General features: G+C 41.4%; 1 protein-coding gene across 1 annotated transcript; it reads right to left on the bottom strand.

Annotated features, from left to right (window-relative positions):
- Positions 1 to 3179: 3179 nt before the first annotated feature.
- Positions 3180 to 7824, bottom strand: TRH (thyrotropin releasing hormone). The gene is made up of 2 exons (XM_063296422.1): positions 7622 to 7824; positions 3180 to 5647 (listed from the first exon to the last, which is right to left on the bottom strand). The coding sequence occupies exons 1-2, from the start codon at positions 7818 to 7820 to the stop codon at positions 5178 to 5180; spliced, it is 669 nt and encodes a 222-aa protein (XP_063152492.1). The 5' UTR covers positions 7821 to 7824; the 3' UTR covers positions 3180 to 5177.
- Between the last annotated feature and the right edge of the window lie 11635 nt (positions 7825 to 19459).

The raw sequence follows: 19459 nt of genomic DNA, 5'->3' as shown, positions 1-19459 counted from the left end.
CAGACCCCACCCACCAATTCATGGTACAAAAGAAGGCTTCACATGTGGCTGGAGCAATTCTCCAGGAAAAGAAAGGGGCGGGGTGGGGGGGCAGTTCTCCTGCCATATGCATTTCATTCCAGGTTCTACTAGCTGAATGAAACGATGACATTTTCAGTTAGGAATCATTGACAATCAAGGTAACATTCTAGCAGGTACAGCCCACCCAGTACAAGTACACAGAGACCACAAGAATTTAGAAATTCTGAAGAAAGTACAAACTCTCATGCCTTAGCCAATCAGGGTGGACACAGTTTTTCTCCCATTTCAATTTCTATCTCTCATATACTCCTGACTTGCAGAACAAACTTTCAGACGCCCTGTCACATAAAGCTGGATATGATCTTCCCTACTCATCTCCCCCTGTCACAATACTGCACTGAGCAACTTTGGCTCTTCCCAGGTGTTAGACCCGGTTAAAAGATTGGCGGAAGGGAGGCAGACTGTTGCTCAACTAGATCAGATTAAAGCGCAGCAACAACAGTGCTTATGCCAAGGCTTGGATGGATGATCTCTAGGTTGTCAGGTGTCAGAGCAGATTTCAAGGACTGCTTCTTACCATGTTAGTCACTGAATGTCAGCCTTGCCAGACAGGAAACACGACTGGATAAGCTAATTCTACTTTATTGTAAAGCTACATTAACAGAATTTTGTAAGTCTGAAAGTACAATTCTCCCACCGTCACCTTTTCAGCTCAAGAACTTAGGGAGGGCCCCTTCTGAGCCTCTTTCTCCGCCCCCTAGCCAGCTGCGGACTATGCTGTCTCTTATCTGACCGTTCCCTAGGCAGCATCTCTTTGCCCTGCTTACCAGGGTCTCTCCCCATACCATTACACTGAGCAAAGTCTGCTTCTGAAAAATCGGCTGGCTTGTTCCAGCCTCTGAGTTCCCCCCTGTGAACTTGGAATTGTGCCTCCACAGATTTTGTTGCTGATCTCCCGCCCGTGCAGTAGCATACAAGTATTCATGTGGTTGGTTGGTTGTTTAAAAAGACAGGTCATTTCATTCCTTGCAAAGGCCTCCCAGTAGCTCAGGAAATGCCACGACTCTTTTTAGACTACTTTTTTGGCTAATGAGGCCTAGTTAATCATGTGATCTCAGTTCATGGATCTCAATTTACCTCCACGTTTTGGAAGGCCCTCTTCCAGTTATTAGACCTTAAAGTCCCTATGCTATTTTCCTATCGATCTACCTCAACTGGTCAAACTGAGAAAATGAACTAGATATTACAATATTTAAGGTATATTTCTCTTCTGAACAAGACAATTGAACAGAACTGTTGCCTCTTGCAGCGTTTGCCTACAACAACTCAGTGCATTCCTCCATAGGAATGTTTCCCTTTCAGGCTATCTTCAATTTCCACTCCTGATTTTTGCCTTCCAGAGCTCCTGCATCCGCAGTACCTCACACCTTGGATTTCCTACAGGAGAGGCAGGCTGCTGAACTCCTCTTAAAGAGACAGATAGGTTTGGCAAAGGCTGCATACAAGCGGACTGCAGCAACACACGGGCAAGAGGAAGCCAAAATTGTGGGGAAAGGTTCAGTGTGGCTTTTAACTATGTTTTGTCTTCTGCCTGACCCTTCAAAAAGCTGGACTCAAAGTTTATTGGTCCTTTCCCGGTTGTGCAACAAATTATCCCACCAGCCTTTCATTCTGCAATTGCCTACAGAGTCATCCTGTGTTCCATAGATCACTATGGTGTATGAGGAACCTCCCTGCAGCAAATGCTTGAAATCGGAATGGGGAGGGAAAATATGTAGTGGAAGCTATTGTGGGCTCTAGATGCAAGGGGAATATCTTATTAATTGGAAGGGCTATCCAGATTCATAAAGAATTCCCAGGAAAGCCCCATCGCTGTGATCTGCCTATGCTACAAAGTGTGAGTGCCTCTAAAAAGTAATGGTAGTTCCCAGCATGATGGGTCCCTGACAGCAGGACGCCAGCTGCCAGAAAGGAGGTGGACTCCCCGGATCCCTCTACTTCTTTCAGACCCATTGTAATGTGTCACCATTGGAACTCCTACTAGGCAGATACACCAAAATCCCCTTAACCAAACAGGTTTGCCCATGTGGTTCAGAAGAGACTGAAACCATTGCCGGTGTACTGCTGTGCTGTAATTTCCATAGGGACACACGGAATTTTTTTTGCCTCTTCTGCAACAATATTCAGGATGAACATATCTTTATTATATAAAGTTCATATTTCTGATTCTAATGCTGGCATTATCAATACTCTGGCTAAGTTCTGTGTTACTGTGGTTAAAACCCACCATGAAATATCATGATTATGAAATTTTTATATGTTTTATGCTTTTATCTGGATCATTGATTATAATAATCAAGTAAGCTAAGCACAGGTACAGCAGTTATCTAATTCTACACTGGAATGGATTCAGTAGATTTGTCAGGGTAGCAATAATCTGTCCTTTGGAGCTTCATGGTCTGCAAGTTATATCATAATGAACCAACTTGAAACAGGTCTTGATGATGAAATAGCATTTACATCATGAGTGAGGAAACTGTAGACATCTAAATGCTATTGGACTAAACTTGTATAATCTTTTATCACTGATTAGGGTGGCTAGGAATGATGGGCGTTGGAGACCAAGCTATTGGTTATGAACCTGTAGTCTACGTGAGATTCCTTCTCTGATGCTCCTATAGCAGGGATTCCCTACCTGCTTTTCCCAGATTGTATAAAATCATTCTAGGCTACCAGTATGCGTTCCTCACAACATGCGGATTTCAGAACATTTGCTAAAATAAACTGTAGATTAGTACAATCTATGTCAACCAGTTCAGTTAAATGTTTACAGGACAGGTAGTGGGAATACCACCATGGAAATACTCTTAATTATTTGGAGTCCATTAAATGCTTAAGCCCAGTACTACAAAGATGCTGCACTTGCTCTTCTTGCATCTTTTAAAAATGTATCAAAAAAGATTTCAAAGAGAAATCTATTTCTGCACAAAACAGCCTTCTATATGAATATTTAATTAATATTATGTACAAATATGTAATCATGTCATACACAAATTTTGATTTAAAATACCAAGTTTGTCCCCTTGATATCTTAAGTTGATTCCCCACCCCCTTTTCAATCTAGGAGTCAATTCTAATTTGGTACATTGTTTATTTACCTTCTTTCTGTACAATCAAAAATGATAGCTGAATTGGGACACTGTGATGTTGTATGGCAAGTAAACACTTTTAATCTACAGAAAGTGAATACATTTCTTCTGAGCATAGTAAGCAGTTCCCCACATTTTAAATTAAAATCCACACAGTAAGATGAAGATGTCTACTAGCTCCCATTTAAAATTATGATTGTTGCTGTAACCAATCATTATATTTTGCCAATCATTATTCTGAATTGAAGTGAGGGATTGATTCCAAGCCACTTTGTTCAAATCTAGCCAGAACCAGGAATTGTCAGCTGTAGATTTTCCAAACTACTTGCAATAACAGAAAAACCTAATTTGCTAAAATAAAAGGCATATTTCTCAGTGTACATGAATCTTATTTTTTGGCTGGGTTTCCATCTGCTCCACCTCAGCAATTAGCATAGAAAAGCTTCTTATCTATCACAACTTAGTGCCTGGTAGTTTCACAGCCTGCCCCAACTGGGAAGGCATCAGAGTAGTGGAGAAAGCTGCCTTATTATAAAATATAGTTTGAAAACCACAGTGCTTCTTGGAGAGACAGATTCCATCAATATGGAAACAGATAGTATACGCTATAACAGCTGGAGAATATGAAATATCAGCCATAGGTCCTCTGTCCCTCCACAGTTGGATTACTGATACGTGTGGACTAGATTTTTTTTTTTAAAAGACAGTTCGTTCATTTCTCATAGCAGGATTGAATGGAGAAAATAAGCAGCTGCCATTCTATTGCCCATTGCTAATTCTCTTTATCCTTATCTTCAAATCCTTTTGTGTTTCTGCATAACTAATAATAATAACTTGACTTATATATGGGATCACTCAAGTCTAAGAGTCCAGAGATTATTCTCAGTACAAGGATTAACATAACCATAGTGAGTTCCCAACTCCAGCTACTAGAAAAATCCAGTGTTCACCCTTCAGAGATGACAACATTCACACCTTGGTGGACCTGAATAATACTGTGAGCCTTTCCCAACCCGATAGTCTCCAAATGTGTTCAACTATAAAGACCCAGCTAGCACAGATAGGTAGATTGTGAATGATGAGAATTGTAGTTCAACTCATTTCAACAACACCAGATTGGGAAGGTCCAATCTAAGCAATACAACCAAACAAGTCTGATAATGTGATTTTGATCTCCTTGGTGAATAGGTAGTATCTAGAAAGGCAGTGTGTTGGTCCCTTCCCTAATCCATCCATATTGAAGAAGGATGGACTATTGCAGTGGATACCGTCCACAGTATCCAGTCAGTGGACCAACATACTCCCTATTGTCTGTATGATGAGAATTTGATTGTGATCTCTTCCTTTCTTTCACCCACTTCTAATTTGTTAAGTACATGAAGAGGTCTTGCACAGATATTCTCCAAGGTAACTTTGTTGTAAGCACTTATTTTCTACAATTAAGAGCGCAGACTGAATATTCTCCCATTACAGATATGAATTAAGTTACAAGTGGAGAACTATAATAACCATAATCTTCTACACATCCCTTGCTGAATTATAGTTCTCCATTTGTAACTTAATTCATATCTGTAATGGGAGAATATTCAGACCTGAATAGGAAGCATGACTCTTTGGAGCTGATACACCAGCAGTGAGTTGCAAGATTAGCTCTAATTAGTCTCCTATTCTGTCAATCCCCATCTTCACCATATATTTATCTTTGTCCCACACACGTTTGGAAAAAAATAATATCAGTATGACTTTTTATGGACAACTTCATTTTAAACAAGGATCAAACCCAACTATTTGACACTCAAGGAAACACCTCAGTCTTGCCTTTAAAATGAAATCCACATGTCCACACAGTGCTAATTCTGGACTATTGCCCACCATTCTATGTGGTACGCCTTGTGAAGAATTACCTGCAGAGAAGGTCAACAAACAGAAAGAGGTGGGGAAATCATTCAGAAGAATGTAAACAATGAATACAGACACACAGACACACAGACACACACACAATGTTCCTCACTCCTCTGCTTCTACTTCACCATCCAACAAAGATCTTCTTCCAGGGTGTTGCCGCTTCTCTTTGCTGTGGCCTTTGCTCATCTTATCTAGCAACTCTAGCAGCAGGCTACCTTTGCTGCATTCAGAGGAATCCTGGGGGTCACAGAGGATATTATTGTCCGGGGCCTGTGAACCCAGATACCTCTTGCCTGGATGCTGTCGCTTCTCTAAGGTTTGATCACCCTCCATCTCATCATCCCAACCTCGCTTGCCAGGGTGCTGTCGCTTGCTGTAAGGCAGGTACCTCTTGCCTGGATGTTGCCTTTTGGATAATTCATTCAGATAAGCTGTCTGGCTATCTGGAATGCTGAGGTATTGCTCCGAGAGGGATCTTCTGCCAGGATGCTGTCTCTTCTCCAAATCCATTCCCATTCTCTTTCCAGGGTGCTGTCTTTTGGTGATCCAATCCAGTTGAGAAGCACCTGACTCTGTCCAAAGAAAGGTTTCACATGACTGCTTATTTGAAACTTGCCCAATAGTTGTTCTTGTTATAATTATTATTTATTTTATTTTATAAGTTATAATTATTCAATCTGACTCAGGAGCAGTTAGGCAAAACAGCTGGCTGTAATTTGGTAAAGAAAGATGGTGGAGAAAACAAGGTTAAAAAATAATATTTGGAGATGGATTTAGTGAATAGATGTAAGACCAGGACTCTTCATGTCGTGAGGCTGATGGGATCTTCGGAATTTTGAGAACATTTTGTGGGCAGTTTTGTGAAATGGCTAGTGTGGTAGGGCTTGTTCATTTGTAAAATGGCTGCCATAACCAGGTATTAAGCACCAGTTTACCTGCACTTCTCAGGTAATGTTACCTGCACTCTTCAGGCCCCCTCCTCCCACAAGTTACTCCTCTCAGTTTACAATTGTCCTTTACTTCTTGGACAGGTGGGCACACTTGTCAACAAAGCATTGCATTGTAGCTTCCATCATTGTTTGTTGAGAAAGCCTACCAGGTCCAGTCTGGGGAAATAACCAGATAAGGAGTTTTCACACACAAAGAAAGCCTCATGGGGATAGCAGGAGCTGAAATGATTAAGAACCTGGCATGACATTGGTTGTAGGAAAATTGGAGAGAGGGAAAAAGAAGATAGATAGCAAGCAAAATACAGGCTGCGGAATATTTCAAGGTGAGGAAGACCACCTAAGTGAAACTGGCATGGGGCCATGATAGGATCTGTCTATCCTGCACAGATAACCAGCAGGAGAAGAGGATCCAAAGGCACCAGAAAGAAGCTCCAGGTTTTGCTAACAGTGAGGGATGGCCAGCTAAGTTTTAACTGGAACCCTTAATTAACTGGGATTAAGTTAAACAGTCTGGAATTTAATACCAACTACATTTTAGGACAGGAACAATGTTATCATGTTATCAGAGGCATTACTATTGCTGACAGGGATCTAATTAATCTCAGAATGATAGCACAATTAAGCCATTAAAAATTGGTTGCATTCACTCTTCCTTTAAAGGCAGACAGTAGATGGAGGAAAGAGGAAGAATTATAGGTCTGTCACATGCATCAGCTGGATTCTGCTTGCTTAATTATCTGACTGGAAAAATAAAGCTTTCAAAGAAACTGATGTCCTTCTACCCTTGTAGAAAGGAAACAGCGGATATGGTTCACAAGAAGGCCCTTGTGTTCTGTATTTGTCTGATCAATCCTAGAATTCATGACAGTTGGCCCATCCATAAGGTAGAGTGGGGCAATTGTCTTGTGCAGCAGATGTTGAGCAAAGTGGGAAAGCGGAAATGGTAACTCTCTGGCTATTGTATCAAAGCCACCAGCTACCTACTTGGTTTAGAGAGCAGAGATATACGAGTCACATAGCACACCCTGACCTGGTCCTACGGAGCTACCCTGTTGCTTCCCAAATAGTGTAGTGAAAAGCACTACACCACTGTTACCGTTAAGCAGAAATTCAACAAGCAGTCTATTCAGCTGAATGTTGACTTCCCTGAATATTAGCTGTTTTTCAGAGCTCTTTCCCAAGCTTCCTGAGAAGTGCCGAATACTGCATTTTTAAATTATAACATTGGCATATTTATTTGCAAATTGAATGTAGTAGCAAATAAAATATCTTTTTCCAGAAAGACTAGTCCAGTCTTCCCAAGATTGATGTCCTCCACAGGTGTTGAATTACAACTCCCAGAATCTTCCACCAGCATGGAACTGAAAAACTGAAGTTCAAATTTGCTTTAAGATATAACACCACAACTTTTCTCCAACTTGGCAACCAAGAAAGATGTGCCTTATGTCTTAACAGCTGTCTCCCCCCCCCCCCTTAAAAGGGGGGAAATACTATGAAGACTTTTCTGGGCAGAAATTGGGAGTATAAATAAAGAAATAAATAGGAAATAAACTTCATCAGTTATGTAACGATAGAGGTCCTCATGTTCGCATTTACCTTTGTCCCGATCCTCTTCTGCATCTTCTATCTTCCTGAAAACGGACCTTAAGATGAGACTTTCTGCCCCTGGGGAGAGGTCATCAAGGAGGCTCTTTTCGTCAGTGTCATCTTCTTCTGGAAATTGCTGCCCCAAATTGACACACACACTAGTAAAAGCCAGGAAGAGGAACAGCAGCTGGTGCCAAATGGAGGACATGGTGAGACGATATCCTACAAGCAGAATGTGGAGAAAATGGATTTTAAAAAATAGTATAGGAAATGCAGCATTCCTAATCACTTGGGGGGGGATGGTACATCAAGGAGATAAATGCCAGCTCTTCTGTTTTTATTCACTTCCGATGAAACTACCCATAGGAATGATTACTTGTCACTTTAATTTTCTGTGAGTTCACTTAGGTGTGCCTAAAGATCTTCAGAGGAATTTGGATGTTTGCCTCTGAGCAAAGATGAGGGCTGTAGTATGAGAAAACAGTCTGGTTTATCCTTCTTTAAGTGTGTGTGTTATCTGAAGCCTATTCATGTTAAAAATCTAAAGCCCTATAAACTTGGTTTCAATATATCAGAACAAGCTCTGTGTCCTACTCTATATATCAGTTTTTTAAAAATGCTTATGTTTAAAGTAGAATACCTGTACAGAAATATTATAATATGAATACAGGGCTTGTATTGCAGTGTACTGCCAAAGGATGCTTTAAATCCACGCGGCTTAATTACAAATTTCATGAAATCACTCAGGGTTTTTTTACTTCAGTAAAATACATCCTAATGTTTTCAGAACATTTTAAAATGAGAGAAATGCTGTTCTTTTGTGAAGACTTAACTAAATGACTTAAAACACACTTCAACTTGCTGGCAAAGTTAACAGCAATTGTAATTTTAAGATCTCTTTACTTTCTATCTGATTCTGTTTTGTGAGCAAGCAATTGGCATTCATCCTTTTAAAAGGGAGTTGATAGATAGATAGATAGATAGATAGATAGATAGATAGATAGATAGATAGATAGATAGATAGATAGATTCACTGTCATTTCCATATACCTTCAGGTTGAAAGTGTTACATAACAAGCATTAACATTCAGAAGAGATATTTTCCCAATCTAGTAAATAGCCTGCTTTATTAACGACCTAGAACAATTGAATAACAGCTGTACACAACCAGATAGACCTGTGAGATGTTCATAAGAAAGAAGAAGTTTAACAGGCAAGACAGCCTGGAGAGGAAAACTAAATGGAAATTATTACCTTCCTTCCAGGTGCTTTAATCCTTGGCTCAGGTTGTGAAAGAATTGCTTCTGCTCACTATCTTCCTGCAGCTACTTACACGTTTGAGCTTCAAAGTTGCCTTCCTCTGTTGAATCACAGATGACATCCACCAGAAGTGCTCCTGAGTTCTTTTTGGTAGATTAAGTCTTCTTCCCTTCTTATAGAGAGCTGCCTCTGGACCAATTATGCAAATAGTTGTGAGGTAATATATGTGATGTACTGCGTTCCCCCTGCCTCCTTTCATTGATGTCAGGGATCTGAAATTTGTGCGCATGTTAAAATTCTGACAGTTGTGAGCTGACCTTACATTGCTAAGGGTTGCTAGAAAAAAATCGCTTCAGGAAATAAGATAAAATGAGGGATATGCCTTTGTGTATAAATCCACGTGAACATTATGTCAAACAATTGTTATGAGCCAAGCCCAAGCAGGTCATTCATGAGACATGAAAAGCAAAATAGAATCAATAAATAATATTGATTTGCAACTTCTCTTTTTGAGGGGGCCCTCCTGTCTGTGAACTTGCAGTTCAGTAATTGACAATTTGCTAGGCAATACCCCACAGCTCTCTCACTTCCAATGAAACCTTCCATATAAAATCTTGAATTTTACAGAAGGGAGAATGAGGTTTCATTTGGATAACAAAGGGCTGTGTGAGTGCTGACCCTCTGTTTTCATCTGGAAAGGCTTCTATGTCCAATACAGAGATGCTGTTCACTACTCATTTGTATGGGTGTGTGTGTGTGCTATTTCAATATTTTTAAAGTTGCGATCTAGAAAATGCACAGATATGAATGTGCTATACAGCCATATCAGATTGTGGCATCCAATCTCTTCATTGTACATCTCATGGTATTCTGGACATTTACAAAATCCTTCAGACACATAAGCATTTTCAAGTCTTATTTTTCTCCAGTGGAGGATATCTTGGAATAGCTTTGCTACTCTTTTTAAATGGATTTGTTCAATCTTAAGTGTTTTTTTTTTAAATGGTGCACTAAAAACCTGCATCCAGATATTTGACATTGGTAAAATTTTGCTTAAAAGTTATATTAAGTCTCTGCATTTTTGTTAAATTCTCTTGAACCAAACATTGAATTGTTCAAAATAAACTTGTCTGTTTGAAATAAATTAATCTTTGAGGTGTTGTTTTATTTAGTGGTGAAAAAGATGAATAACCTAATATTTTCACCAACTGCTATAAGGAATACATTCAAGATACATTCAGGACACTACTATGCCCTGTTCACATGTGCATGTTTATCACCTTGTTTTCAAGATCAGTTGATGATCGATGAAAGTGAAATTGCCATCACAGTCTAAATAGCACAATTAGGTATAGCACATTGATTTAAAAACAATATTTTAAAAAAGAGACAGTTCATGTATGTACCCAAAAACCATCAAGAAAGAATGTACATGTTCTAGAGTACAAGCTCTGCAACGTAGCAGTCCTTAATATATTTGAGCAATTGTCAGATGGAATGATCCCTTCATTTTAAGTGACATTGGCCAGGGTGAGCAATGCTTCTGTGTTTGTGTGCATGTGTGTGTGTGTGTGTGTGCATGCCAGCATACAGTACAATAGTCTAATTCCACAACCCTGTCATTCCTTTTAATTCTTGAGATTAAAATACCACAGGGTTTATCATCTGCCTTTTACATCACATACTGTCATGCTTTGGGGGGAAGGGGTTACATGTACAAATAATGCTATATTATGTAAACACAGTTGATGCATTATAATGGGACAAGCAGCTCCAAATATTTACTGATGGAATGGAAGAGAGATCAGCTGATGTCCATGCATTGGTGGACTTCTGAAGCTTTCATTGAAGTAGCATAAGAAATGGGAAAAACAAGCTGGGGTCTTCTTTGGGAGCTTGGTCACATCCCCCCCACCCCTCCCCTGGTTGGCTTCTCAGACCTTCCTCTGTCATGATTGTGAAGTTTTGTTCACTGGAAACTTTACAGCTGTAAGAGGTAGTTTCTTTGAGATGGAGACCACAGAGAATATTAGATGGATAGCATGGAAGTGTGAGAACAGAGAATTAGGTCCTATTGCTATCTTTATTTAAACAACAAAAAAAAGAAACCTACCACCATTGAAAGCAACAACTTTATTTTCAAGCACACGTTAATCTTAGACTGCTTAGACTGAAGAGATGAATTATTTTTAAAACTTTCAAATGAAAAGATGTCTTTGCCTTTTTGCTAGGATTCAGATCTTCTGTTTTTTTATTAAAGTCAGAAAATGTGAAGGGTAATAAAAAAGGAGTGTGGTGTTTCACAGCTCTATAAGGCTTCTGTCACCTTTCATCTGGGTCTCTGTCACTCTTGTTTACAGTGCTAGACTCTGAGACTTTAGATCCTTAGGATTTTTATTGCTAAAAAATTGGATTCAGGCATCTATAAGTGAGTTCAGTTTTGTGGATCAGGAATAAGGAATGGAAGAACACAACTGACCAAGGATGGGTTAGCAATCTATAAATGTGGTGGCCGCTGCTCTACTGAATGGGAACCTGAAATGCTCACAGTTCTAAGAACATGCTCTGAATACTTAAGAAAGAACTCATCAGAGAGTAATGGGCTGTTAAGGATATATCTTATCAAGCAAGAATAAAATACAGTATTTTCCTTTTTGCTATTTGCTCAGTGTTCTAGATAATACCATCAACAACTGAAAATTATTGCTGAAGATGAGAGACTGATCAAATACCTGAATTTTCCTGCTATAAACATAATATAACAAGTGGTGTTGCCATTTTACATCCTCCACATGACGAAGGAAGCAATTGGTGGCTGGTCAGTTTAAATGATGGTCTATCAGAAGTCCGCAATAGCACTAGAATACTCATCCAGACATAATTTAAATGTTTTAACTCAGTAGCCTTTAACAGAAGGCTGAGATATCATAATGACAAGATGATAGGACCATTTGTTGCCTGTAAGGAGAGGAGAGGAGAGCGAAAAAAATCCTAAATGAAAAGGCTGCGTAAGACTTAGCTCCCTTTGTGACTCCTCTCTGTGTTGTTGTTGTTGTTGTTTTATAGTTTATTCAGCTTGGGTTTTCACAACATGGGGGTGGGCACAAAAGAAGCCCAGAGATGGCAGACCAAGTCCTGCAATGAAACCACCCCATTCCTGCTGATGTGCTGACTAGTGGACGTTTTTCCCACCAGCTCGGGATATGCTGAAAAGGGAAGGCAGCAAAATCAGGGATTCATCCAGTTGCTTTGTTTATCATGGGTTTCACACAAATCAGGACAGTACCATTTATCAGTGTCTTGAAAGAGATGCAATAGAGGAAGGATAGGGAATGGCAATGGGGGCAGCAAATGCCAGGCTTTATCTGTGGCCATATTCACTGGATGGTAAAGAGATGCACGCAGCAAGAGGCATCCTCTGCTGATCTGGGCTTCCAGTAACCAGATCAGAAGCACTCATCTGGAATGGCGTGATCACTCAGTCGCAGTGCCTGGACTAACCTGGTGATCTCACTCAACCAACAATTCCCCGGGCTCTTGGGCAAAGCACCATTCATACCATCTCAGTATGAATTGCTTGCAGATCCCTCCTTCCACCAATGGGGAAAGGGAACTTAGAAAGTATCCAGCATGATAGATTTCTTGTCAAAACAATAGAGCTTTTTCTTTTGACCGGCAGAATGGAGTAACCTTTCCAAGTATTAAATGAAAGCCGATATCTGGTATTTGTGGATACCATGTGTTCTATATGGAGCATGGATTATTGAATTATTAAAGAAATAAGACTGACAGTTTTTGGTAAGGTTTGCCTGATAGGTTAATAAAAGCAAGCATATCTCCCAAATCTTTTTTTAAAGAATGCTTTTATTTCTCATATACTTGACAGCTATTCATTTTCACTCACCAGCATGATTAAAAAAAACGTTTTATTTAAAGTTGTTAAGACTTTCTCCTTATAATACATACCCATAGCATTTCCCTGTTATAATATTAGTGGTAGTTCACTGTTGTAATTTTTTGCCACATTCATTCAACATGCTAAATCATAATAAGATTTTGTTTTAACATGTGGCATGAACCCAGCAATTGATTGTTTATTTTAAAAATACCCTGCTTTTAATTAAAAGTAATCCTAAAGCAAGAAGCATAGTTTGCAAATCATGGTTTCTGGCTGGGCAGATACAAAAGGAAGATCTGAGAAGCAATCGAAGTGGAAATAGATGGCTCAGAAAAATTCTGGATAAACAAGCATTAAATGTGGAAAGACATGGACTTCAGAATTCCTTAGATGATTAGGTCATGTCACTCCTCTAGGTTAAATGGCCATTATTCTGTCCTTCTGATGATATAGTGAGATGGGTGGTATATAAATTTGATAATAAATAAATAAATAAATAAATGACTGTTGGTGTATTGCTGGAATGTTCCATTTTAATACACTATACCAGAGTTGTATCTTTAAAAAAAAAAAGATGTCTATGTGACTGAAAATGGCTAATGAAGCAGATTCAAATAACACATAGCGCTGCAGCCTGAGATAAGAAGTGATGACATCCAAGGCAGTAAACCAGTCTGGAACAGCTTAGAAATACAATGTACCATATGCTGAAGACTGGATATAGTGATTCATGGAAACAAAAAGTCTCCAGGTTTTGAAAGGGGATGAAGCTGCAACAAGATCAAGGAACAGTAAATTAGAGGAAACGGGGGGCAACCTCTGGAGTGGGCCCACCTAGCTGATACATTTGGGTAGTTATGGGATTGGGGGATCCAAGTGGCCAAACTGGTTTGACAAAGCATATGCAAATCAAGACAAGTGAGACAAGAGGACAAAGAACAAATTCAGGACAAAAGCAAGCCTACGTACAGTTGCACAGCATCCAAAGCACTTTTTCCTTCTACCTTCCTACTTAGTTGAAAGAAACATCAGGTAGAAAACTTACAATAAAAGTAAACCCCCTTGGTTAAGTATTAGGTCTCCAGGAATGCGTTTTGCTTTGCCGCCACTTCCGGCAGATGTGTCTTCTGTGTGTGCCCATAAATGTGGGTACCTGGAAGTCTTTAAAATTCTCATGCTGAGTCTTCAGAAGAAAGTGGCTGCCTCAATGCTTGTGAGCATCCTTTTGAACTATATGCCCAAACCCAAAGACCAATATCACACTGTTGAACCAATCAAATATGCTTGCAATTTAATACTTAATGGTTGTCATAATGAAAAAGACATAATGTGCTTCTTCCACCAGCTTTACTTTTACACAACCTGTGTTTGCTCTGTGCAGTTTCTTTGTTTAAAAGGTGCATAATAGTAATGCCTGACATTCAGATGAAAGTTCCATTTGTGCAAAGTACTCATACAGGTGCTATGGGATTAATCAACATTATAGTGTACTTGATAACATACAGATTTCTATTTAAACAGCTGTCTTCTCTCAGAAGTACTCTCCCTTTATGAGGCTAATTTAAGTCCAGGCTAAAGGAAATAAAAACTTTTTCAAGAATTAGCACATAAGATTAACCAGATACAACAGTCATCACATAGGCACATCCCCATTAGGATGAGGTGGAGTATACTTCTATTTCAATTATAGTTTTTATGTTTACATTTGTAACTTTGCATATTAATTAAAATACTGTGATCTTCCTATTTATTTTATTTTCATCTCTTTTCTTGACTTGAATTTACTCTTCTTGCTGATGAATAAATGGCTTCCTAATCAGTAATATTATCCCAGTGTAGATGTGAGAAAGACCAAAATACTTCCCTAATTCCAATAAGATGCCTCTGATGTCATGAACTCCCTCATTTATGGCTAAACCAGGTGGTATATAAGACAGTACATTTCACATGTGTAATGTTGATGTTTGTAATGAATGCCTATTCTAAAACACTCTCAGACTCATGAGCAGGAATTCAAAGATATCTGATTTATTAAAGAATAGTATGCAGGATCACAAAGAAAGCTGAGAATGATAAAAGCGCGCCAAATGCAAACTAAAAACCCTCGGTGCAAACGAAATCCCTCCCCCCATAGAATCTTCCCAAGCTCACAATCCCAGGTGCTCCTAACGGCTTCTGATGGTCTGCAGGAAAAGTCCTTGAACAGAGAACATAACCCAAACACATTCCATTGAAACAAACATAGATACAGAGCTTGGCACAAGGTTTCACAGCAGCTCCCTCCCAACAGAAACGCACGTCAGTGCCATGGCATGTGAAATATTATGATGTACAGTGCACATTGAAACAGTGAACATGACATACTGCCCCCCCCAAAAGAAAGAAAACACTAAGCAGCAGGCTTCAAAGGGTAAGCCAAGTGGATATTGTTAACTAGATCAGAAGCATTAACGTGGTGAGCAGACACCCATTCAGGATGAGGAAAGTGTTTCCAGCGGATCAGTTACTGGAGGGTGCCTTGAAGCTTGCGAGAATCAACGACCTCCTTGACCTCAAAGTGCTGGTGGCCGTCAATCATGATTGGAGCAGGAGGAGGAGGTTGGGGATGCCAGCAGGAGGAGTGGTGGACAGGCTTGAGCAAGCTGCAATGGAAAACAGGGTGCAAGCCTTTCAAATTGTGAGGCAGGTCCAATTTAACAGTAACTGGATTGATAAGACCAACAACAGGGAAAGGACCAATGAACTTGGGAGCAAGCTTTTTAGAGGGTTGTGGTGACTTGATAAATTTGGTAGATAGATACACCTGATCCCCAATCTTGAAGTCGTGTTGCAAGGAACGATGCTTATCGGCTTGAAACTTGTAAGCAGCCTGGGCATCAGCCAAAGACTATTGAATCACTGGCCAGGAATCAGCCAGCTTAACAGCCCAGTCAGAAGCGGAACATGTTTGGGAAGGGGGTTGTGGCAGTTCAGGGATGGGAACAAAGTCGTGACCAGAAACCACACAAAAAGGGGTTTGCCCGGTACTCTGATGGACAGCATTGTTGTATGCGACTTCAGCAAAAGGCAATAACTCCACCCAATCGTCCTGATGGTAGTTAATGTATGCTCTAAGAAATTGTTCAAGGGTGGAGTTTAAAATCTCAGTAGATCTGTCAGTCTCAGGATGGGATGAGGTGGACAGCGCTTGTTTGGTGCCAATCAATTTTAAAAATGATTTCCAAAACTGGGAAGTAAACTGTGTCCTGCAGTCACTGACCAAATGGGAGGGGCCACTGTGGAGATGGTAGATGTGGATGAGAAATAGGCATGCCAATTGCGGGGCTGACGGGATGGATGCACATGGAATGAAATGTGCCTGTTTGGAAAAAAAATCTTTTACAACCCAAATGACAGTTTTCTTCTGACTGGGAGGAAGATCCACAATAAAATCCATAGAAATCTCGTCCCAGGGACGGGACAGGCTGGCCACAGGCTGCAGTAGCCCCTGTGGTTTCCCCCCCTTTCGTTTTGACATAGCACAAACAGGACAGGAAGCCACATAGTCTTTTACATCGCGTCTCAAGGTAGGCCACCAGAATTGACGACGAACCAAATGTAATGTTTTAACAAAACCAAAATGCCCAGCAAGTTTATCATCATGGGAATGCTGTAAAATGTCAGGTCTTAAAGTTTCGGGCACATAAAGGCGGTGTTGCACCCATGCCAGACTGTTTTCAAAAGAAACAGTGTCTTTATTAGCTAGCATCCAAGTGTCAGATTTCAGCACCTGGAGAAAGTCTTTCTGTAACTGGCAAGGAACTTGCACTTTCCGCTTCCCAGACTGGGCTGGGGGCGGGGATGCCTGCGCACGGGTCTGGCTCCGAGTGACAGCAACTAAGCCCAGTTGTGGTTCAGTGAGAACAGTCCCAACCACATCTGCCACATGGTCAAGGTCCTGAGGTAAACGTGATAAAGCATCGGCCAGAAAGGTTTTTTTCCCCGGAATAAATTTTAACTGGAAGTTAAAGCGACTGAAAAATTGAGCCCAGTGAATTTGTTTAGGATTGAGATGCCGGGGGGTGCAGAGGGCTTCCAAATTCCTGTGATCGGTCCAAACCTTGAAAGGGCATTTAGCGCCTTCCAGGAGGTGACGCCAGGCTCCCAAAGCGGCTTTTACAGCAAAAGCCTCCTTTTCCCAAACATGCCACCGGTGTTCGGTTTCAGAAAATTTTCTGGACAGATAAGCACAGGGTTTTAAGTGATTTTCAGAATCTCTCTGTAACAATATAGCCCCAACTGAGGAGTCAGAAGCATCAACTTGGACCACAAAGGGGCATTCAGGATTGGGGTGCTGTAGAATAGGCTCAACAGTGAAGAGGGTTTTCAACTTCTCAAATGCTGCCTGGCATTCAGGTGTCCAATTCAGCACTGCCCCAGGGTTTTTTTACTTTGCGTGTCTCCCCCAAGCCCTTGGTATGGAGTAAATCAGTGAGGGGCAAAGCAATCTCAGCAAACCCCTGGATAAATTGGCGATAGTAATTACTGAACCCGAGGAAACTTTGCAATTGCCTCCGGGTGCGGGGACGTTCCCAACTTAAAATCACCTGAATTTTTGCAGGGTCCATTTCAATGTCCTTGTCAGACACCCTATAGCCCAGATAGTCAAGTTGGGTTTTGTGAAACTCACATTTGGAAAGTTTGGCATAGAGTTTGGCATCTCTAAGTTTGCATAACACCTGTTTGAGGAGGCGTTCGTGTTCCTCCTCGGTTTCACTATAAATGAGAACATCATCTAAATAAACCAGGACCCCTTTAAACAAATGATAATGTAATACTTCATTAATCAATTGCATGAAGACTCCGGGCGCCTCTGCCAACCCAAAAGGGAGGACTTTGTACTGAAATGAACCGAGTGGGCAATTAAAAGCAGTTTTCCACTCATCTCCAGCTCGTATGCGGATGCGGAAATAGGCTTCATGAAGATCGAGCTTGGAGAAAACCTTGCCCTTAGACAAGTGAGCTAACGTGTCCTTCATGAGCGGAAGAGGGTACTTGTTGCAAATTGAGACAGAATTTAACCCCCGATAGTCAGTACAGAGTCAAAGCGTGCCATCTTTCTTTTTCCGGAATAGCACAGGGGCCCCAACTGGGGAATTTGCAGGTTCAATAAACCCCCTTGACAGATGTTTGTCAATAAAGTCCCGTAATGCCTCAAGCTCCTTCTGAGTCATTGGATAAATTTTTGGCTTGGGCAATTGAGCATTGGGAACCAACTCTATTGCACAGTCAGTTTTCCGATGGGGGGGTAACTGATCTGCTTCCATTTCTCCAAAAACATCTGCAAAGTCTTGGTATCGATCGGGCAAGCCTTCTAAATGTGCCAAGCTAGGGTGCGGCTTGGTGATTGCAGCCCTTCCAACCCCCACATGTGAAGCTCTCTCCGCCGTAGGAGTTTGGTAAAACCCATCTTTAAAAGTCACCGTTCTGTGTTCCCAGTTTATATATGGGCTTTGATAGGTCAACCAGGGGATCCCCAGAATTACCAAGGGATTGCCAACAGGTGCTACTACGAATTTTAAAGTTTCACGGTGGCTGCCCATTTGCATTGCGACAGTTCCAGTGAAATGGGTTGCCGCCCCCGCCCCCCCCCCCACCGCCGTTGACCCATCCAACTGTGTGAAGATCAAAGGCTGCTGGAGGGGGTAGCTAGACAGGTCCAAAGCAGCAACCAGATCAGGGTGAATTAGACACCTGGAACACCCAGAGTCAACTAAAGCCCAGACCTCTGTAGACTTTGTGCGGGAGCCCAATTTCACTTTTACTGCTAAAGTGGGACAGTCAGCACTCACCATAGCATCCTCACGCCCATCCTCCTCCACCTGCCCGCAGGCACTCTTCATGGCAGGTGGCTGGCGTTTCCCGCCGGCTCCTTCCTCTTCATCCTCTCCCGGGAAGTAGAATACTTCCTCAGTGTCGGCTGCGCCCTTGGCTGCTGTCATCCGCCACGAGGGGGGGGGGCGATTTGGCCGGCAGCTTGCCCGCTTGATCTCCAGCCTTGACTTTTGGGCAATCAGCTGCTTGATGCCCTTCCTTTCCGCATCGGAGACACTGACCCCTCACATAGCGCCGATCTCTCTCCTCTTTCCAGGCTCTATAGCCTGGCCGGGCAGCAGTTGCAGCACTTCGGGGTCCCCTCATGGTGGCTGATGGTTTTTCAGGTTGTCTGGTTTGCATGAAGGTATGCTGGGCATGCTCAGCCTTGCCGGCCAGACAGATCCATTCGTACAATGACTCTGGGTTGTCTCTACACAACGCCCACCATAGGACGTCCCGGTTGAGTCCCTCTTTAAACCATTCTATTAAGGTTGACTGAGACCAGTCAGGGATTTTCCCAGCTAAAGCCTTAAACTCCAGAGTGTAATCAGCTACAGACAGTTGGCCCTGGATAAGATCCTTCAGTGCCTTCTCAGCTCTTGCCTTGGCCAGAGGATCCTCAAAATGCAGTTTTAACGCCCACATGAAGTCCTCGAAATACTCAAGTTCAGGGGAGTCAGCCTCACTTAATTGAACATACCAGTCAGCTGCTCGACCCTTCAACTTGGTGGCAATGGCAGTTATCTTAGCCTCTTCGGAAGGGAAGTATGCTCCAAACTGCCTCATGTAACTTTTAGCATTGGTTAGAAAGAAAGATAACTTGGTTGGATCCC

The sequence above is a fragment of the Candoia aspera genome, chromosome 2, assembly GCF_035149785.1.
Source record: "Candoia aspera isolate rCanAsp1 chromosome 2, rCanAsp1.hap2, whole genome shotgun sequence".
Taxonomy (NCBI): Eukaryota; Metazoa; Chordata; class Lepidosauria; order Squamata; family Boidae; genus Candoia; species Candoia aspera.
This window is presented reverse-complemented; position numbering and strand designations above follow the sequence as displayed.

Bases quoted from the DNA above. Each gene is read 5' to 3' on its own strand.
- TRH (XM_063296422.1), bottom strand. From the start codon at position 7,820: ATGTCCTCCATTTGGCACCAGCTGCTGTTCCTCTTCCTGGCTTTTACT. The intron at 5,648-7,621 runs GTAAATGCGAAC...TTCTTTGGACAG, and splicing joins AGAAGAGGATCGGGACAAAG to AGTCAGGTGCTTCTCAACTG.